Genomic DNA, 23,392 nt, shown 5'->3' with positions numbered 1-23,392 from the left:
AGCGATCTTCAGACAACTGGTAGCTTCAAGTTATGCTCCATGAATATATAGGATCCTCGTCGGGATTACCGGGGATTATGCGGTTGTTGGTGTATTGTTCTGCCTGGGTATTCTCTTTCGCGTCCGTTCTGTTTGTGGGTTTGTAAGACTTTCTTCGGTGTTCGGCTGTTGGTGTATTCTCTTTTGCGTCCGATCTGTTGTTGGGGTTTTTTGCCTTCCTTCGGTGCTCGCTCCTTAGTTGTGTGTGGTTCTCTTGACGGTGTTTGGTGGTTGGACTGGAGTTGTTTATGTAGAACTTGTTTTCGTGGCCAAACAACTCCAGTCCAACCACCAAACACCGTCAAGAGCTCCAGTCCAACCACCAAACACCGTCAAGAGAACCACACACAACTAAGGAGCGAGCACCGAAGGAAGGCAAAAAACCCCAACAACAGATCGGACGCAAAAGAGAATACACCAACAGCCGAACACCGAAGAAAGTCTTACAAACCCACAAACAGAACGGACGCGAAAGAAAATACCCAGGCAGAACAATACACCAACAACCGCATAATCCCCGGTAATCCCGACGAGGATCCTATATATTCATGGAGCATAACTTGAAGCTACTAGAGCGGTGAGGTGGCAGAACGGGAGAGTGCACGTCTGCAGTACCTGAGGTCCCTGGTTCAAACCTCGGTGTCGACACTGACACCAATTTTCACCCGCTCCTTTCTCGTGGTAGGAAAGTGGCTACACGTGGAAGCGGTACTCACGTCCTTCGGAGGGGACGTTAAATTGCGGTCCCGGGAGCAGGATTACACACCCCTGCCTCGTTACTTCAGGGCACTATTCGAAAAGAGAAGGCGAAATTCGCCGGTGTCCTTCCACGCACAAAAAAAAAAAAACTTGGAACCTCAATAATTACCGACTAAGGATTTCCTTAGTTTGCTGAAGCACCTTCGGGTGGAAGCAGAACACGAGGTGTATCGTATCGTATCTTGAAGCTACCACTTGTCTGAAGATCGCTACAAAGCGTGAAACTCCGAGTTACAACTACTAGTGTTCCACTAGTCTCATCTAGTATCAACATATATATATATATATATATATATATATATATATATTCCTATCATTTATCTTTGCAGAACTGTACTGGACTGTACATTAAAGATTCTTTCTTAGGATACTAGTTACTGTATATTTGTATATTATAGCTTCTAATTTGTTTCAATTGAAACCACCAGGTAAAGGGTACATACAGGCCTGTTGAGAGGGGTGAGGGTATACTAAAACCCTGGAGAATGGCGTAAACTATGGCGTAAACTATGGGTCAAACAATATAGAGGGAACCAGTGACAAAATGGGATGAAGATTAATGTATTCTTCTTTCACAATATACTTGAGGGAAGGACAATGCGTATATAATCCTAATACCTCTGGGTGTGCAAGGAGCAGTGCAGTACTCAATGACTATAATGTAGTATCTACGGTTAAATGGTAAGTAACTTTGTGTGAGAAATCATCAAGAATCAAAGACACAAACTCCTGGTTTCATTTCTTATTATATTGGTGAGTTGTATCATTTTATGTGAGATTAACAGTCTGTTCACAATTTACTTATATACTTAGTTATAATGAGCCTGACAATACTCTGGCTCTACGCAAGGGAAGCGTATAGTTATATATATTTAGCTGTAGTCTAGTTACCATATATATGTAGGCCTGGACGGCATGTAATGCAACACTGCTACACAGTAAACAACTTCGAAAGTTATATAGGCTATACATACGTTGCAAATGTCGGAAATCAAGTTAAACGAGTGTCTGGACAATATACCGGCATAAAAACTGGACTTTTTTTTAAACTGATTTAATTGAGCCCTTTCAATAATGAGTAGATATGCCGTAGTGTCGAAAATCAAGTAAATCGAGTGTCAGAGACAACTTGAAGATGCCAGCATAAAAATACTGTAATTTTAAACTGATTTAATTGAACCATTCAATAATAATATACCGGTACTGTGCCGAGTGGACAATGACCGTTGGCATTTGAAGTAATGAGGCTTAGTAATCAGGTTCGATACCCGGCCGGGTCATAGTACGGCTGCTTTTTCATCCAAGAGCAATCTACGGTTTTCCCATCTGAAATGACTTTTTCAATTGAAAAAGATCCCAAATTTGAGTTAAAATGTTGAATTGGAAGCCACTCGACGTGTTCGTTGTAATCAATAAGCCCTTGCGGGTTTCTCCCACATTTGTGGTCGATTAAATCGTTTATTATTATTATCACAATGTAGAGATAGCCTATGCCGTGAATGTCGGGAAAATGCCAGCTTCAAAATACTGTACCTAAAAAATCATTTAAATAAACCGGCCATTAAATGCTTTTGCATATGCTGTGAATTTCCGTCGGCAATCAAGTCAAACGAGTGACAGTAATTTTACTATTCTGAGAAAAAAACATTGGTCGCGATCAACACCAATTGGGTTTATAATATGATCTAGGTCTTTTCTAGTGTAGTTGTAAAGATGGGATCGTCTCACTGCCTGTAGTTTGTGTACTATGCTCTACACAAAATATATGGCAGATTACAGATGTTCGCTGTTTGACAGATTTGCACTTGCGCAAATCCTTAAAACCTGTGAAGGATCGATCATACCGCCGTACCTACCAGCTTCGTTTCTTGCATAACTTGTTAGCGGTCTTCTTTGTCGAAAATTTTGTAAGAATGCTGCGCGAGGTTTGTGTATTTTCCAAATACCCCACAATCCCTTTCGCAATTCGAAACTACGAACTGGATTCGTTTTACGAGTGGATTTGCTTGGCGGGTTTAGTAAACTAGTTCAGTGACATGTATTGACTATGTACTTTGTACGTTGTGCGCCCTTCGTGTTGTTCGCGAAGCGCGGACTACATCCGACCATAGATTTCAACACTGATTTCAACATTTAACCCTAGATGCTTTGCAGTATTTGCAAACAACCAGCTCCACGAAAATTCGAATATGTCAATATATATTTACGCAATGTCGATTAAACATCTCAAACTTAAATGTGACGATGCATGAAATACATTGTTTTATACACTCGAACGTTGCACCAAAATCGTGACTGAAGCACGTGGTCAAAGGGATCGCGAAAATTTACTGTGGTATGAATGCACATTTTACATAAGCAACTCTCAATACGAAGAGAACAAACATACTGTGAGATGTCAAAGTCATTTTCAGTATCAGAGATGTTAGCTTCCCACAAATTTCATACATTGTCTCAACTCAAACATTGTGTGATCAAAACAATGATTCAAGTATTACTTTTAACATTATCGTTAACAACTATCATGTAAATATCGTTAACAACGTGGTATTGTTCGACAACTCAGGTTGATGCTACAATTCAGGACGTTGTTCATGATATGTACATGGTTTTTTATACAAATTAGGGCGAATATTGCCCTATTCGCAGGATGTTATTAACGATTATATTTCCTTTTCGCGTTCCATAGTTAAATCATCATACTTTGTGTTCAGTGAGCACATTAGCAGACAATGAATAGGGACTATTAGCCAATCAAATCACGGGAAATTTGGAAAAACATCATTGGCTGTATTTAGCATGAGAATCTCTGTAATAGATATGTTGGTGGCTCTGCACGGAAGCAATTTGCGGTTGATTGTTATGATTTTATTTCGTTTCAAACAATCATCTGTAGTATTGATAGAAATTTTGAGAAGAAGTGTTTGTTTTTTTTATAAAGAAAGGATGATATTCGTTGACAATGTGTTTTGTTACAACAACGGAACTTTAGATAGCAACTAAGCAATGAAAGTGTAGACATCAACGTGCGTTTAGAAATATACGTGAGCTTTAGATATCAACGTGCAATTAGTCATCAACGTAAGCTTAGACATCAACGAAGAACAGCAACGTGGTAAAACAAAAGCAGCAACAACTTTAGTTAAGGCAACAACAAATTTAGTTTAAACAACATAAAAAAAATGTTCCCTTTTCGCGTTCCATATGAAGGAACCTCCAGTTTCCATTCAGTCAGGGAACAATTACACCATAACTCTGCGATAAGGACGCAAGGTTCATACCCCTACCAAAAATGGGTCAGTCAGAAATCATTCTCCCATCCTCCCCCACCTTTGAAATCCCGTGCTCATATACCTCTGGTAACCTCTACTGGTCGAAGAATTTAAACCAATTATTCGTAAGATGGTATCCTAAGTAGTTTCCATTTTGTGATGGAATTTTATATTTTATACCAATATAGGGTTGGTTTATTTGAAATATGTTTACTGACTTAAATCAGTAAATATATTTGAGAAAAAAATCACTGATTTGAATCGAAAGGTTCTTCTACCATTATTCTTTATTCTTCATTTCAATCTGTGAATTTTTGTTACAAAGAAACAAAAAGTTGAAATGATACAAAAAATAAAACAAAAAATCGTAGCAGTTAGAAGAAAAAAAACTATGGGACGGTTCAATCAATGACAATGGGGATACATTTCAGAACTTTTTATAACAGGATTAATGTAAAATGTCAGAAAACATGGTTACCCGAATTTGAAAAGGCTTCCGACAAATATTGGCTCAATAATCTCCGTTAAAAGCTACTATAAGCTATAATCTTCCAATTCAGACTTTTATCTTTCCTCCAACCCCAATGCCTGTCAATGAAAAGCAGCTTCGATGAACTTTCGATGGACAATTCCTTTGCACTCAAGCCTGGTACTGCTCCAGGGTCGTGTTACAAAGTCCCCTTTTAAGCAGTATTCATGTAAATGACCTCTCTCACAATAGCCTAAACTTATATCTACCCAGTGCAATCAATTCGTGGAGGACATTTCTTTGTGCGTCAGTTCTATTCAAAAAGAATAATGAAATAAACCGTGACAAATCTAAGTTTGTAATCTTTGAAAATCCTTATACTCTAAAGACTTGACTGAGGACAGTAAACATTTAACTTTCTAATAATAAATTAGCGTCCCAACTGACACAAGGACACCAGAAAGAAAGTGAATAATAACAGGTTGTGTTTGGATACATATGTATTCACCGTTGGGACAATTCGGAATAAAGGGTAAATTTCCTTAAAGAAAATAACAAAAGAATAATAGAAACAATCAACTTCGGACGACAAACAATTGCGATAAGCAAGCATAGCTATCATGAATAGCAATAGCAGATATGGTATATATCACTGTAAACAAAGATCAATATATCACTTTATCTTCAAATGTTTGGATAACAAGACTATACTGGTTTAAGATTAAAGCATGCAAAAAGAAACTGCTAAATCCAACAAATTGAAAACAGTTAAAAGCATGTGCACACAAAGATCACGAAATGAACAGAAGTAACACATGGGTGACAACGGACAATCCGTGGGGTGGTGTATAAGTCATTACCATTTTACCATTTGTAGTATTGGAAGAAATTTTGAGAAGAAGTGTGTTTTTGTAAAGAAAGGATGACTAATAAGAATTGTATGACTAATAAGGATTCTGGAAGGTTCATTAAGAGGGCTTTAGCGTAAAGGGGTTGGCCTATCAAATGCCAATGATACACCAGGGATGAGTCTGGGGTAAAAAACTAGAGCGCCAATGGTGCAGAAGCTCATACCTTTTCGAGCTTAAAAATGTAGGGCCCACAAAACTTTATGGCCCACCAAATTTCAGGCCATTTTTCAGATTCCACCAATTTTGGGCCCATGAGGGATAACCCCCCCCCCCCCCCTCCGTTAGCAGAACCCTGGCCACACCACTGGCTATAATTCCTATTTTCCCCCTTTAAATCCTATTTTACCCACTCTCTCAAACAATACCACTGACCTACCCTATTAAACTTTCTCCCCTCTACCAGAGCAGACCTGAAGCACTCCTTGCCAAAATTTTGGCTGGCTGCCTACATACCTCAGGCTCAAAGACTTCTAAGAATCGGCAAGTGCTGATTGGCTATAGGGCTCTCATGCTTACAGTTCAACAGTTAATAACAACTCCCAGTCCTGCTTTAATTCCACTAACAGCCTCTGCAGAGCTTCACCACAAATGTTAACAAACACTGCAGAGACTGAGCGACAAATTAAAGGAGCTTTGGCAAAAGGTGAAGGCTCAGATTTTTTTAAACAATGGGGATTAATTGTAATTAATTAACTTTTGACCAAAAATTATTAGGCATCACCTTATTCATACACAATCCAACAATCATCAGTTCAACTTTGAATATGATCCATCAAAATCTTGAGGAGATTGAGATATTTGAAAATATTACAAAGAATGACCCCCGATGACCCCCTAAATGACATTTGACCTCAATTTTCCGAACACCCCTCGTAACTCTCATCCCGAGGAACATTGTGACCAAGTTTCATTATAACTGGCCATACACTGTACGAACAGGAGCAATTTGAAAATATAGGGCCGCGGCCCGGGCCACAAAAGACCCCTAGTTGATCTTTGATCTCAAATTCATGAACACCCTGAAGGTAAAACTTCCATAGTACTATCGTGACAAACCCTCAACATTGTACCATGGAATCTGTAGGAGAAGAAGCATTTTGCGTATTTCCACAAAATGGCCCATTACGGCCCACAGGTGACCTTTGACCCCAAATTTCGGACCATCTCTGATGGCCCTATACCCAACGGTCCTTGTGTCCAAGTTTCATGAAATTCCATCAAACACTGTGCGAGTGGGAGCGGTTTTACCAATTGTTGACGGATAGAATGATAGAGTGATAGAGTGATAGACGCTGCACTGTAACAATAGCTCACACCAGCATGCTGGTATGAGCTAAAAATCACGGGACGTAAAACAAAATATCACCAACCCTAGACGGTTTATTGGAATGATGAAATTATTGGAAAGCAAAAGGCTAGTTAATAACATTGTATGTTAGTAGTTTAAATGCATATTCATTTCTTGGAGAAATGGAGGAACACGTACAAGGTATAGCGCAAAAACAGAATTACATATCAAGGAGCTTACAGTTTAGTATAGTTACTCATGAAAACATCGTGCATCCTATAACACTTTCATAGCGTAAACAAATGCATGAGAGTTTCCCATAAAATTAGGTACATTTTCCTTGGTCAATATTTCCATTTTCTTGGTGCTTCTTAATTCTTCCAAGATCTCATTGAAATTTTCGGCGAACCTCTCTGAATGTAACTCTTCTTCCCCTTGGGTAACCTGGAGGTAGCAATGACGGACGGAAAAGACGGTAACACCACCTAAAAACAAAAAACCAACACAAAAAAAGGAAAAGTTGATATGTCGTCTCTCTTAATTCTTCCATGATGCAGACGATAAAGTTCGTTGGATCCAGTAATAACTGTAGTACAGTGTTTATTTTCAGGGCAGGGGTGATGGTGGTATTACCCAGTAAAGTCATCGCGTGTCATGTAGCTGTATGCTATTCGCCCTCGGTTTCGTTAGTAAACCACACTGAAATGGAGCAAAGCTCTGGAGCGATGAAAAATTAATTAATTGAGATGTCCATCATGTGACGGTCTCTCCTCCAGACTCAACCCTGCCGCTATATAATTATTTTCATTGTTCTGTTCTTAACTTTGAATGATATAAGATTAATACACACCAATGTCGGCGCAGAATGTTTCCATATGAATATGAATACATCAGTTTGGTCAGATTTGATATGTTAGCTACATGTAGGTCCAACTTGGATAATTATGAATTAACACTATTACATAAGAAGACTTCGCATTTTAGTGTTTCCTTCATGCGTAATATTGAAAACTATACGATCAAGGTAAGCTGTCTATTCTACACATGTGGAGCTCTTCTGAAAATTGAACTAATAAAACAAGATAACCAGAGTATTCCATGTGGGTAATCGTGGGGGTGGGGTGGGGTGGGGGTGATGGGAATCAAAATGATGAGGCAGAGGACACGTGGTTTGTGTGATCCCACCCTGACCGGAGGATTTATTTCAATACGCTAACAACCAATGTGATGTTCTCACCAGGCTTCACGATCCTGACCCATTCTCGAAACGCAACGGGGCTGATGTGAGCCGGTCCAAGGCATCCAATGCAAACCAGTGCGTCAAACTCATCTGAAGGAATAAATGTATAAATTAATATAAAATATGAACAAGAATGATGTTTAACTTGGGAGAAAAGTTTCACCACAGACAACACCATTGACACTTGGGACACATTTATGGATTCTTCTTCTTTTAATATACTTAACGTAGTATATTTTACGGTGGTTCCGAAGGGACAGGTGAGTTATATACTGTAGACTTAATGTTTTTTATTACGCGACAATCTAGACAGATTTGTAAGCTTTTGTGGAGTTAAATACGACAAATGTCGTATTTTGTCGTGTTGTAATGGTACAGTACACAGTTAGTCTACAACACGTATGTCCCTTTAGGACCACCGTAAGATTATCCATACAAATCCCACACACTTGAAATGAGTAGGCTTATCCCAGCTTAAAACAAAGTATTGGGTATGTATATAACACCATTATCAAAAGTTTATCGCTACATGCTGAGGGAGAAAGAAGGATCAGGAACGACTGAATTACGAATTTACATGTTCAAAAGTATCAGAGATTCAGGTCTAGGTATTGTTTGAAATCGTGCAAAAAGTTCTTTTGAAAGTTGATAGGGTAAAATCAATGAAAAACCAGAATAGGACAAATATGCCACATATTAGTTTATATGTTTTGTCCAAAACTGAAAGATGGTGCTCAATTTAAGAATGTAAGGGAGATCTTGATGGGAATGGAAATAATCTTTCACGAGATATGAACTGAGAACTGAACAAAATTGAGGCAAAGTAATGCTAAAATGATATATTTACATGCTTCTCGTACGGTTGGAAGGTTTTCGGTTGTGCATGCTGCCGTAGTGACAAGTGGGTATGAGTTCACTTCGTTTAATCATTATGGTATCGCTTAAACGGATTATCTGTAGTTTTTGCTCCATGCAAACGAGGTTACAGAGTCCCGATTGGTGCCTATATGCACTTCATTGCTTTTATGATGTCCCACCTGATTCAGCAATCCATATTTCTCGCTTTCATTCCCAAATGTACTTAAAAAAGAGTTCAGTTTCATTTCTGTAACGTTCATGTCTTAATGGTTTTGTGTGATTATTATTATTTATATTCATGAGTTCTGATTTGTGGGACTTGATGATTTGCTGCATGTTCGTCATACAGCTGTAGCTTATCTTGACTATATAAAGTTTGCTGCCCAGCGGAAAGTGTTTGTTGATGAGCTCTATGAAATGTGCCCCAAACTGTACAACCTCTTCCTTTTCTCTGTTCCGTATGCCGCTGTATTCTATGTTATGGGCGGTATTTGAGTTCAGCATAGATGGGTGCGGCTTTCTTTGGTCAAATGATAATTCGGAGATCCTTCTGGCAGTTGCTTGTGGTATGTTCCTTATGACTGTGTTTGAATAGTCAGAGAGTCGGTTTATGTAGGCCGGTTCATGGATCGTTTGCTTTTCTATAGGGCTGGTATGAGCCTGTGTCCATATTCAAAGTTATGTCAAGGACGTTGACTGCCCTCACGCTTGGAAGATCTTTGAGGTCTTTCCTTATTCGGTCAGCTTTGCTGCCTGAGTATGACCTCATGACCGCGAGACCATTGTACTTGTAAAACCCTGCACTGCCTGAGTATGACCTCATGTATGACCTCATGTATGACGTCATGTATGACGTCATGTATGACCTCATGACTGCTAGGCCATTGTCCTTGCAAAACCCTACACTGTTGACGAGCTGTTTCTCAAGTTCATATAGTTTGAACAGCCCAACTAACTCACAAACCTCGGCTCCGTCAAAGGCATGCACCCGTCGAGTTATCAAATTGGTTTGCCGTGTCTCCCTTCTCCCAAGCGATGCCTTTGTGGTCATAAAGGAGTGATCGCATGGCATGCATAATAGTGTTCGGCACTATACGGATGGTGGTATGCTGTTTGAAACATGCTAATCACTTGGTTAAGAGGTTCTTGGTTATATGCAGGATAGAAATCCACGATGTCGAAGACCAGAAGGGTAAGGTTTTTCTTCTCCTGGGGGTTGCTGAACCATTCCAGCACAGCAGTGGTACTTCTCTACTGGTTAACACCGGTTATCGATCTTATATTGCCATTTATACGGTCGAGCATTATCTTGCTCACGCGTCCTATCACTGGTTTCGTTGAGTTAATGACTCTGCATTTGGAGTTGTGTTGGAAATTTTATTTGTGGTCTTTAAGTGAGACGAATGCTTGTTTTGGGCGCCGTTTCGTTGATCCTGTCGCTAATGTCTACTTTTCCAGCTATGTTGATTATATTTTTATTATATGAACTTTGTTCAAGCTTACTTATGGTATTGTAGTCTTGACAAAGTTTTTCAGACTTTGAACTCCACCATTGAAATTCACAAAAATGAGTAGGGTTCTTGTGCTGAAGAAAAGTCCATCCACTTTCGAGTATGCATGGTGTTCATCCAAAATGTACTTTGTTTTAGTTGCAGTTTTGGAAACCTCCGTCGTCACTCATACACCTACACACGCCCGCACATACACGCACACGCACACCATACGCCATCACTATCGCATACATTCCTCTGCTTTCTACCAATGAATCAAACAAGCCTGCAATTTCCATAAAACTGACAACGGAAACGTCACTGCAATGCTTACACTCTGGTTTGTCTCTGTTTGACCTTTTTCAAAAGTTCAGTGAATATTATCCTCACAGTGAATAAACTTGGTGCTTGTATATTATCCTGGATAAACAATATCATATTCAGCCAAGCTTCACTGTCAGAAGCTTCTACGGCTTACTGCCCGTCAAACCTTTGGTCACTAACTGCTTCCTGAGGAAATCCCAAATGCAATTACACGTGGTAGCCGTATAGTAGACAAATGAATAATGCCCATGCAGTAGCTGTATGGTTATGGTGCTTAGCCTGGTATAAGACCAGTTATCACATGCATGAATGTTAACTTCTTAAAAGCAGTTAGAAATTTACGAAAAAATACGTCATAATACAGATTCAGGTAACGATATATACAATGTATGAAGTCTTATCATTTAGCGTGTTAGACACGCCAGCTATTTCAACATGCAGTCGTACGAATACAATGTACGGTAGAAATATAACGAAACTATGAAAAGACTTCAAAGCCATTTAAGATCCTTTGTAAGAAACTTCACCATAACTAACCCTAACCCTAACCCTAACCCCCCCCCCCCCCCAACCAGACCTACATTCAAGTCCTTTAAAAGTGTGTAAATGATAACTTTGGCAGTTCTGGTTTATTCAAATTGTATTTATATGTTTTCAAAATATTCAGCTTTAAATCTCTAGAATGCTCCTTTAAAGATATATGAATTATGACGTCAGTTCCTCTCAGCCTGCCTAAATTTAATGTGAATCGATTTTTTTTTTTATAAATTCTATTTCAACCGAAACATGTTCTTGTTAACTTCCTATGAACAACAGAGCACTATAATGATCCTTTCAAAGAGTAGCAATTTACAAAAAAACATACTCGGCAGAATATATCAAAGTAGAGGTCTGTTAATTATTTGATTTGATTTGATTTGATTTATTTTGTTTTTTCACGTGCAAATATACAATGTGAAAGGAAGTCTTCTATAGCTTAACAATGTAGAAGACTCCCTGAAGAAAGAAAAGAGAAGAAAAAATTAAAAGCCAAATTAAACGTTTCGACAATAAATCAATTATATGATATTTTAATTAATACGATGCAATTATTTCTTTAATATAACATTTTCTAAATGTTCTACAGGATAATTTATTTTTAATAATGTCAGTAATAGAATTCCAGGTTTTTATTGCTCGATTTCTGAGGCTTAACATTCCTGTTGAGGTATTCGTGTTGTGATAATGCGCATGATTTGCGTGTTTTGTGTTGTGGTGATGTATATCCGAATTACTGATTAAATAATTATGAAATGCATTAGGTAAGATTCCATTCCACGCCTTATAAGTGAAGGTGGCAAGATTTACACGTATTATGTCATTAATTTTCAATACATTCAGATCCTTGAATAGAAGGCCGGTGTGATCACGTGGTGCAGCATGCGATATGTGACGGACAGCTTTCTTTTGTAATAAAATAAGTGGCTTAAGATTAGTATCACGTGTGCCAGACCAAATTATCGAGCAATAAGAACTAGAGCACCAATGGTGCAGAAGCTCATACCTTTTCGAGCTTAAAAATGTAGGGCCCACAAAACTTTATGGCCCACCATATTTCAGGCCATTTTTCAGATTCCACCAATTTTGGGCCCATGAGGGATAACCCCCCCCCCTCCCTCCGTTAGCAGAACCCTGGCCACACCACTGGCTATAATTTCTATTTTCCCCCTTTAAATCCTATTTTACCCACTCTCTCAAACAATACCACTAACCTACCCTATTAAACTTTCTCCCCTCTACCAGAGCAGACCTGAAGCACTCCTTGCCAAAATTTTGGCTGGCTGCCTACATACCTCAGGCTCAAAGACTTCTAAGAATCGGCAAGTGCTGATTGGCTATAGGGCTCTCACGCTTACAGTTCAACAGTTAATAACAACTCCCAGTCCTGCTTTAATTCCACTAACAGCCTCTGCAGAGCTTAACCACAAATGTTAACAAACACTGCAGAGAATGGGAGACAAATTAAAGGAGCTTTGGCAAAAGGTGAAGGCTCAGATTTTTTTAAACAATGGGGATTAATTGTAATTAATTAACTTTTGACCAAAAATTATTAGGCATCACCTAATTCATACACAATCCAACAATCATCAGTTCAACTTTGAATATGATCCATCAAAATCTTGAGGAGATTGAGATATTTGAAAATATTACAAAGAATGACCCCTGATGACCCCCTAAATGACATTTGACCTCAATTTTCCGAACACCCCTCATAACTCTCATCCCGAGGAACATTGTGACCAAGTTTCATTTTAACTGGCCATACACTGTACGAACAGGAGCAATTTGAAAATATAGGGCCGCGGCCCGGGCCACAAAAGACCCATAGTTGATCTTTGATCTCAAATTCATGAACACCCTGAAGGTAAAACTTCCATAGTACTATCGTGACAAACCCTCAACATTGTACCATGGAATCTGTAGGAGAAGAAGCATTTTGCGTATTTCCACAAAATGGCCCATTACGGCCCACAGGTGACCTTTGACCCCAAATTTCGGACCATCTCTGATGACCCTATACCCAATGGTCCTTGTGTCCAAGTTTCATGAAATTCCATCAAACACTGTGCGAGTGGAAGCGGTTTTACCAATTGTTGACGGATAGAGTGATAGAGTGATAGACGCTGCACTGTAACAATAGCTCACACCAGCATGCTGGTATGAGCTAAAAATGTGGGACCACTAAAGTTTGATAAAGGGTCTTTAATATGTGTTGTGGCAGGTAGTGTTTCAATTTTGATAAAATTCCTATATTCTTTGCAACTTTCCTGCACACTATGGAAATATGATCACTCCATGAAAGTTTATGATCAATATGTACACCTAAAAATTTATTAGAAAATACTTGTTTGAGAGTTTTACCTCCCATAAAAATATCTTTATCCCAGCTGAAATTTCGGGATGTATTAAAAACAATATAATTCGTTTTGCCAATGTTAAGCGATAGCTTATTAGAGGCAAACCAGTCATTAAATTTATTTAATTCAGAAGACACTTTAATATGAAATTAATTTTCATTTTCATTTGATTCGAAAAAATATTTGTGTCGTCGGCAAATAACGTAATGTTTGCGATTTCTGAAACGTGGCAGATGTCATTGACATATATAATAAACAGTAAAGATCCTAGAATTGAGCCTTGTGGAACACCACATTGAATTTCTGCAAGATGAGAATAAGTGTTTTTGTAAGAGATATATTGATGCCGATTAGATATATAACTATATCGATCCAGTTCAGCGTCGTTCCTCTGATGCCATAATGTTGTAATTTACTAAGTAGAATGGTATGATCAATAGTGTCGAACGCTTTGGAAAGATCTAGGAACACACCCAAGCAAGATCTATTATTCATTCATACTTAGTAAAGATTCCTAAATCCTATTGGTCCATTCAGGTCAGCTGACCGTGGTTAATCCTGTGAGTAACGCACGGTAAAATTACGAGGCATCACTTTAATAAATCTTTGGTTATATGTAACCAAAACTGTTCTGTTTTATGATTTTCCCCCCACACAAATGGTAGTGTATGAATGAACGGGGTTAATCAACGGTCTAGCGTGCGTTACTCACATGATTAATGCACTCCGGGTGTTAATGCTATCGCTGGATGCACTCGGGCTCCGCCCTCGTGCATCGCTTGCATTATCCCCCGATCGTGCATTAATCCTGTGAGTAACGCACGCTAGACCGTTGATTAACCCCCTTATTATCAAGACTGCTGTACAATGTGTCAACGGCATCTGCCAGTGCAAGTTCAGTAGAATGATATGGTCGAAAGCCATATTGTTGGTTGCATAGAATGTCATATTTGTTAAGAAAATTAAAAATTCGATTAAACATAAGTCTTTCAATGATTTTCGAGAAACATGAAAGCAATGAAATGGGTCTATAGTTTTCGTATAAATCCGCGTCGCCCTTTTTAAAAATCGGAATAACCTTTGCAATTTTCAACGAATCTGGAAAGGTTCCAGTATTAAAAGATAAGTTACAAATATGAGTCAAAGGCTTAGTAATTAAAGGAATAATGTGTTTAATGATACCTGGCTTAAAATCATCATATCCTGCTGCTTTATTAGGTTTTAGACAAGCAGTCGCAACGTTAAGGAGTTCCTCCTCACATACAGGAAATGTAAAAATCGAATTGTTGTTACTAGTTTTATGCATAAACTCATTATGCGTCCCTTTGCTCGTAATCTTGTCTGCCAATGAAGGACCAAGATTGATAAAGAAGTTATTGAAGTCGTTTGCAATATCGATGTCATTGGTACAGTAATCTCTTGATCGCCATTTTTGAAAGAAGCAGGATAAGTTGATTTTTTGCGGTCATTATGAAGAATTTCATTAATGATATTCCAGGTATTCTTCGAATTATTTCTAGCATCATAAAACTTGTTATTAAAATATAATCTTTTAGAGAATCTAATAACATGATTAAGCTTATTACGATAGGTATTATAAGAATTAGGTCTTTATATTACTTTCTGTCGAATTTTTAATGTAACGTTTGAACAATTTATTTTTCCTTTGAATAGAGGTTAGTATACCCTTTGTGATCCAAGGATGTTTCTTTTTACCTCTCTTAGTTATTTTACGGTATGGAAAGCAATCATTATAAGTTGAATCTACAATATTGTAAAATGTATCATACGCAACATTGACGTCATGTTTATCGAGGACATCGTCCCATTCGTTTTCTTTGATGCTTGATACAAATCGTCTTATATTATTGGTAGTACAATTTCTAGCGTGAATAGGGCTCTTTGGTATATATTTTCTTGCGGGAACTTTGATAAAAATGGGTAAATGATCACTAAGATCAGTAGTCAGAATTCCTGATGTACAGTAATGGTAGAGGTAACATTGGTGATGATATTATCAATTAAGGTGGCCGAAGTACTACTAATACGGGTGGGCTTGCTAATTGTTGGTGTGAATCCATATGCGTAAATAGTGTTTAAGAAACTAGCGGATTTGTGTTTGTTGGTTAGATCGATATTATAGTCTCCCATGATATAGGATTTAAATTTGGTATGCGTTATGACGTTAAGAATACATTATGATTATAATGTTAAGAATACATTATGATTATATGATTATAATGTTAAGAATACATCTGATTATGATCAGAGTTGACTATTAATTAGTAGAAAACAAAAGCTTATCATAAATACATTCTATCGAACAAGACGGTGAACGAATGAAATGTTTCTTCCTTACTGTCAATGAACGGCATGCGCTCCTTTCCAACTTGATCACAAACAAGTTTTTGGTATATCCCTTTCTTCTCAGCAATGTCTAGACTCTTCTGCGATATATCCACCGCATACAGATTTGTGAAGCCAGCATCTTTCAACTACAACGTGGAAAACATAACTGAATAAGTAGGGAATCCATGTGGATGCAGATCTCGTCGCAAATTTGACAAATGACCATGCTATGCCGCCATCACTTAGACTCCGACTCAAGTTTCAAGTACATGGGCCTTGAATATATTACGATCCTCATGACCTCAAGACGCTTTCATTACTATTTTTTTTTTTTTTCATTCCTTCAAACGATTCATGCAAAAGTCATTCTATTCTTATTGCAGCTATTTCTGTCGTTTGACCTTTTCATGATAGCCAAAAGAACAGGTGTTATTTATTTGGGGTTTTTTTTTTTTTCATTTCCAGCAATATTGTGAAGTAATCAAATTTAGCCCCCGGGGTGTGCTTTTAGAATTTTACTTGAAAGAAGATAACCACAATGGTACTTGCACAAGTCAGACACAGTTTGACACAGTTTGACTTTCTATAATCGAGTGACCATTCAATCAATGCACGGTATAGACATGTATGATCGGGTATTATATGGCTTGCATATACTGTACATATACACGCCATCACGATTGCAAAGATAACATACAAGCTGTACATATACATTCGGCATCGTAACCAAAAACACCAACATTTTTAGATATTGGGATATATTAATATTAAGATCTCATATCTCAATATGTCAATATCTTAATGTACATGATATTGGGATATTCAGATCGTGTATCTCATTATTTCAATACATTAATGTACAGATATTGAGATCTCATATCTAAATATTCCAATATCTAAAGGGATTCAGATATTCAGATATTATATCTCATTATTTCAATATATTGATGTACTACAGATATTAGGATATTAAGATATCGTATCTAAATATTACAATATTTTAATATGCAGATATTAGGATATTAAGATATCGTATCGTCATATTTCAATATATTGGTGACATTCAGATATTCAGATATTATTACGATATTAAGATCTCATATCTCAATATGTCAATATATTAATGTATATTGACATATTGAGATGTGACATAGTATAGAAACAGATACATGCATGGATATTAATGTGTTTAAATATTATGATCTCATAAACATGTACTTATTATGTAGTCACATCACCATACCAAGTATGAACTATATCAGACAGAGGGTTGAAGAGATATTGCCATTTTAAGACTTTTATGTTAAGGCCCACCCAAACATGAATATGCATGATATGGGAGCCAAGAGCAAAAGGGCTCTAATCTACGTTTCATGAAGCATCAACCTACCAAGCATGACATCGACTCATCTTGTGGTTGATGACATTCCGTACTGAAAGATATGCATGATTGGCTCTAATTAGAGCACACTGTAGCTAGGAAAGTTTTGTGATTACGTAATCGACCCGCCACGGTCGTATATCGACCTCAGGCTCTACAATTTGCCTGCATAGCTTCTTAACACCATTAGACTCTTTGTGTAAACACTGTGTGGAAATATGTTAATGAATATCTACAGTGTAGTTAATCATACAGCGTTCACGCAAAGACCCTCATACCCTCATTTTCCGAGCTATAGTTGGGGTCTATACAGCAGACCTTTTAAACCTGGCCGTCACATCCACACATATACATACACACACGCACACACACACGCCAGCAAGATCGCAAACCAAAATGGAGATACCATGACCAGGGAGTTGCTACAGGGAGTTGCTATAGGGAGTTACTACAGTACAGGGAGTTGCTATACAGGCCCTGCTCTGACGTTATGTTTTAAACATGATTGAAACTACATAGCTCACCGCTTCTCCGACTAAACCAGTCCCAGATCCACAGTCCAGTACTCTGATATCTTTACTGTCGCTGCACTCAGCCAGGATAGAAGCCACTTGATTTGGTCCTTTGTATGTTAGTTTTTCAAGGTCCTGCAAAATTACATATTTCATATTTTGTATCACAAGTTAGCGAGTAAGTCATAAACGGGTATCATATTATCTTTGAGTAGTTGAAATATGCATGCATGTGATAAAAAAACTTCACGAAACACTGGCAAACTGGAATGAAATCTCTAATAATGTTTTAAGAGGATGACCTTGGGCAGAATTTCTATCTATGATATATCGTTAATCTAAGTTAGTCAAATTGACTAATTAAAATTAGTCCTGCACAGTGCTTCGTTCGCCTAATTAAAATTAGTCAAATGACTAACCAGCAAAGATTAGTCGTATGACTAATATGCTAAACTAGTCAAGTAATATAGTCCAAGAGAAAGTTCTGTTTGGCTGCTATACTGTAGCATCGTTTCTATAGCCATTGAAGTTTTTCACTATATTTACCTTGAAAATATGCTAAATCTCTGAAATTCTCATTATGTAAGGCTAAAATGACGGTATCGTCTTATACTCTACTACACAATACTATACGCCTTTAAATGTTCATTTGAATATCTCGCCCTTGAGTAAGAATGTCGTTCATTTTTAGCCACTGCTAACTTCTTAGCCTTTCAAGGTTATTAGTCTGGAGCATTAGTCTGCGTGTTACGTAATCAATTTACAAAGCCTATAACAAAGGGAACGAGCGTGGAAAAGGTTACTTACACAGCTCAGATTTTCCGCGATCTACGGCGAGAGCCTATTAATATGCCCGGCCGATACAGGTAAACTGTTATATGGCAGTGGTATTATAGGGTGCATTTTCAAATGTAATATTTATATCATTGTTTTACACACTTATAGGTAGGGCCTACCTCAACGACAACTGTTCATATAAACGGCAGAACAGCCTTTGATAGCATTCAACGGCAAAATTCATAGCGTATTGTAAACATTTCATTTGAGGGAATTCAAGTAATATTCAGTCTAACATAAGTCATGTATCCATCAACATGAAATGTTTCGAAAGACAGAAAATTCTATGGAGATTGCAGTTAACTTAATTTTCCAATTTGAAGTGCCCATCAGTTGATATGGTGGTAGGGATTACAAAGAAAAGGAAGGGGTGGTGAAGGGGGGGGGTGTCAAATAATAGTATGGATCACATCTTGTTTTCACCGAGCCTGGTACTAGTATAGCATGAACAATCTCTTAATTTAATGTTTCGGTCTTTCGCATTGTAATTGTATGTATATGTATGTATGTATATGTGATCTTCCCGCAAGCAGGAACTCGCGAAAGAAGCCATGGAGGCTTTAAGACTCGCAAGCTGACCGAAGCCAATCTCTCGGCCCACATCCATTTAACGTCCATGTCGGGAGGTTGTTATTGAACAACACCCTTGCTAGACGACACACATTAACATTGCTGTCGGCGGGGAATCGAACCGGGGATCTCATGACTGGGAGACGCCGGCGTTAACCACTAGGCTATACACTCCGCCTAGTGGAGTGGAAACCAAGTGGAAACCAAGTGGAAACCTTGTGGAAACCAAGATCGAGAGACTATGCCAAAAACAAGACAACAGTCTGTGAAAACTATGCATTTGTCTATACAGATAAACGTAAACAAATTAGATTACCACAATACCAGGCTAATCAAATGAGGTTCAGCGACGTTATCGTTGCAACTTCTGTTAAGCTAAAAGAGAGATTAACAAATTGAAAGCCATGATATACAGGCCTACCGCCCCACCCTAACCCCTTACTCCGAAAGGAACAGGATCTCTCTTTTAGTTGTTTGGACATTTGTTCACAATCAGGATCTCTATGCGGTAGCATAAAGGTATATGCTGTATTGGCCCGAAATATGCTAGATATTCAAATATGGTCACCAGCTTTGGTCAAAATTCTGAAACTGGTTTTATTACACTAACCTTGTATTTGTATATTTATTTGTTTCATCACAATTTACAGTGTGACGGGAAGTCTCCTATAAAGCCTGTAAGGCTTAACAAAGTAGGAGACTCCCCAAAAAGAAAAAAGAAAGAAAAACTTAAAAATAGAAAAAGAAAAGTTAATAGTAGCATCTATACAATGATGAAATAATCGAATCGATGTCGGATGAATAACTATCTAGGATAACCTTCGAGGATATTTTCCTCACTGGGACATTCAGTCAACTTCTAGCAATTATAACGTGCTGTATAATTTGGGGTCTATATTGACTACCTTTAAAGAACAAACTTATTGAAATATCATGTGCAAGATCTTTGAAATAAGTGCGAAAACAATAATCTCAAATCTCTGCATGTACTTTACCTCATCATAGGATGTTGTCCAGTCGTCATATAATCGAGCTATATCCTGGCTTTGATCATCTTTGTCTTGCTTGATTAGTCCAGAAACAGAGTGTAAATAGTTCGATTTCTGAACCTCTCTATCACAGGTCGTCGCCATTATGTTTTATCCGTATTCAATACCACAAAGTCTAGCACGTGTACCGCTGTCTCCGGTGCAACCTGAACAATACGCGATCACCGGTGCTGCTTCAATCTTGTTTGACCCTTCATATTTGCTGGCCAAAGCAATTATTTTGTGTGCACCGAACAGACACAACGACAAAATCGGTCACAGCTGTTAGCTTAGCCTTCCAGGGAACTGATGGCCTTGTAGCGGATTTTAATCCTTAGCGTAAATTGAAAGTGCGCCCTCTTTTCCGTTGTATTTCGCGATTTATCAAAGTCAAGACACGTACGGATTCAGGGATACATTGGTTTCGCTAAAACAAAAGAGAAGATTAGTTTTTGTTTGGAGAGGTCAGTTTTTGATGATAGTTGTAAACCTATGTATGTAGTCATGCAGGCGGATGGGTGTGTGTGTGTGCAGGGAGTTGTTATGGAACAACTCCCTGGTGTGTGACGCCTTGCTTGTAAACACGATATCTCAAGAAGGGAAGCTTGGAACAATCTCGTATTTCGTGTGCAGGAGTATCACATTGAGTAAAAGGAGCCTATTGTTTTCAGAGGAGATTAAAGGTCATTTGGGCACACCAGGGGTCAAATTATGAAAACCTTTTAAACATGATATCTCAAGATGCATGGGAAGCTTGGACTAATTTCATATTTCGTGTGAAGGAGTACGTACCACATTGAGTACAGCGAAAACATATAGCGAAAACATCATACAATTTATTACAGGGAACGGTTTAAGCTAAGTACGTAACAGACTACGTAATGTGTTTTAAAGGCATTTATATATATGTTTAGTTCATGTATTAATTTCTCAACCAATTAAAACAGTTATTAAACATCGATATCACGACGGCATGGTTATGCGCAGGCAACCCATACACAGTAGAGAATATTTCTAGCGGCCCGGTATGTACTACTAAATATAAACATTGGTCATCCCCATCTGAGTAGGGTACAATTGGGTTCGTTTACACAAAAAACGAATTAAACTCTTTATCGGACTAGTGGTCTAGTTCGCAGCTATGGGGCTAGCGTTTTAGAAGTGAGTCAAACACTATTTTGCTTATTGATTACCTCTACACCTAAAGCCTAAAGACTTACTACCTCGGATTGATTAACCCGACCTGACCTAACACTTGTATTTTAGCAGGGTTGTTTCTTACTCACGATTATGGAAGGCTACAGAGGACATAATTCGCCAGGTAATGTGGACATTGATTTGACTAATTGTCGACGTTTATCCGATTCAGTGTCGACATTAAATCGATATAATGTCCGCATTAAACATTATCCAATCAGAGGGCATTTTTATATTTCTGTATGCATAATCCTATTTAATGAGGACATTTATCATATGTATGAAGACATTAAATAAAATATATGAGGACTTATATATTCGATTAAAAACGAATTATATATATATATATATATATATATATATATATATATATATATATATATATATATATAGGAATAACGGAAAAACTGTTAAACAACTATGCTGCATTTAGAGAAAGGCTGGGATACAATAATTAAATTAAATTAGGTGAGTGATTGGAAGTAAATGAGCCAATGTTTGGTTTTTGCAGAGCTTTCGAGCAAAACTAGCTCTTCTTCAGTGCATGATCACCGAAAGTGACAAGGAGTAGCAGGAATTAAAACTATTTTATAGAGAAGATTGTCGGCATGGTTGTAAAGTCAAAGCGACTTACTAATTTTTGCTGAATTGAGCAGAAGTTTTAGAAATTCGGATTATTTTAATCCGCGTCGGATTATTTTAATCCGATTCCGTCGTAATTGCAAAGGAATTGTTTTGGTTTATCTGGGACGGCAAATCGTTTCTGATGTTTAAACCGAATGGTGCCGTGGTCTTTAGGTTTAGTTCACAGAAATTTTCTTTTCCTTCCCTAGATTTATCTGTCCAAGAATCGTTCTGGTCAATGGCAATAACACGCAAATTCGCAATTCGCAATTGGTTGATCTTTTTTGTTTTGATCGCCGATCTATATGTTGTGTCATTCTCATTCTAAGAGTTTTTTTTTTGACTCTCCAATGTACTATTGTAAGTTACAAATATTGCAGTAGATGAGGTAAATGACATTTTTGGATAGGCAGTTGATTTTGTGCCGAATTTGGAACGTGCGTTTGGTTTGGTTGCTCTGAAAGGCCCCGGTCGAATCGACAAGTAAGCACGTTTTACAATTTTGTGTACAGGGCGATGATCCTGTAGTTTCTGTTTTGCTTTCCCCTAATGGGGTGTCATCCCGAAAGGATGCCCGAACTAAGATATCCCGTAGGTTGCTGGGTCTATTAAAAGCGATGAGGTAATTCTGGGAAAACTGATATATATATATATATATATATATATATATATATATATATATATATATATATATATATATATATATATATATATATATATATATATATATATATATATATATATATATATAATTGAAAACGTAATGAGAAGGAAAATCCAGAACAGTGAAAAAACTTCCAGCCTCCACCGGGATTCGAACCCGGGCCTCCCGCTGTGTACGCAGACGCCCTAACCAACTAGGGGATCGATGGTGGTGTCTAACACTTCTCATTCGAAACAAGGTCAGATTACCGGCATTAGACGTTTCTTTTTGCGCGAGTCTTCACACCCTCTAAACAGAGACGAGTGGGCGTGGTGTACGAGAGAGGGAGGTGTACGAGAGGGGAGGTGTATACGAGAGGGGAGGTGTACGAGAGGGGGAGGTGTAGAGAGGGTAAGGTTTAGAGAGGGGAGGTGTACGAGGGGGAGATGTGTACGAGAGGGGGAGGTGTACCAGAGGTCAAGTGCTGTAAACATGATATCTCATGATAGGTGGTAGAGGTGAAAGGTCATCTGAGGTCACCAAACGTCAAACAATGAAAACCTTGTAAAGAGGATACCTCTAGACAAGAGGCATGGCTACTTCTCATACTTCTTATGTGGATGTGTTATATTGACTAAAAGACCTCCGTTGGTTTTCGGGAGGTTAAAGGTCATCTGCGGTCACCAGAGGTCAAATATTGAAAA

The 23,392-nt window shown here is 38.0% G+C and overlaps 1 protein-coding gene across 1 annotated transcript; it reads right to left on the bottom strand.

Annotated features, from left to right (window-relative positions):
* Positions 1-4,339: 4,339 nt before the first annotated feature.
* LOC139965367 (methyltransferase-like protein 27) lies at positions 4,340-20,510 on the bottom strand. Its single transcript, XM_071967665.1, has 5 exons — positions 20,192-20,510; positions 17,802-17,924; positions 15,907-16,042; positions 7,976-8,068; positions 4,340-7,223 (listed from the first exon to the last, which is right to left on the bottom strand). Exons 1-5 carry the CDS (start codon positions 20,327-20,329, stop codon positions 7,015-7,017), a joined length of 699 nt encoding a protein of 232 aa, XP_071823766.1. The 5' UTR covers positions 20,330-20,510; the 3' UTR covers positions 4,340-7,014.
* Positions 20,511-23,392: the final 2,882 nt, after the last annotated feature.

This window comes from Apostichopus japonicus, chromosome 3 (assembly GCF_037975245.1).
Source record: "Apostichopus japonicus isolate 1M-3 chromosome 3, ASM3797524v1, whole genome shotgun sequence".
NCBI lineage: Eukaryota > Metazoa > Echinodermata > Holothuroidea > Aspidochirotida > Stichopodidae > Apostichopus > Apostichopus japonicus.
Note: the sequence above shows the minus strand (reverse complement) of the source record. Positions and strands in the feature narration are given on the sequence as shown.

Coding starts and splice junctions, on each gene's coding strand:
- LOC139965367 (XM_071967665.1), bottom strand. CDS start 20,329: ATGGCGACGACCTGTGATAGAGAGGTTCAGAAATCGAACTATTTACAC. Junction 16,043..17,801: donor CTGGTTTAGTCGGAGAAGCG/GTGAGCTATGTA, acceptor TCCACGTTGTAG/TTGAAAGATGCTGGCTTCAC. Junction 8,069..15,906: donor GCGCATGCCGTTCATTGACA/GTAAGGAAGAAA, acceptor TTATTCCTTCAG/ATGAGTTTGACGCACTGGTT.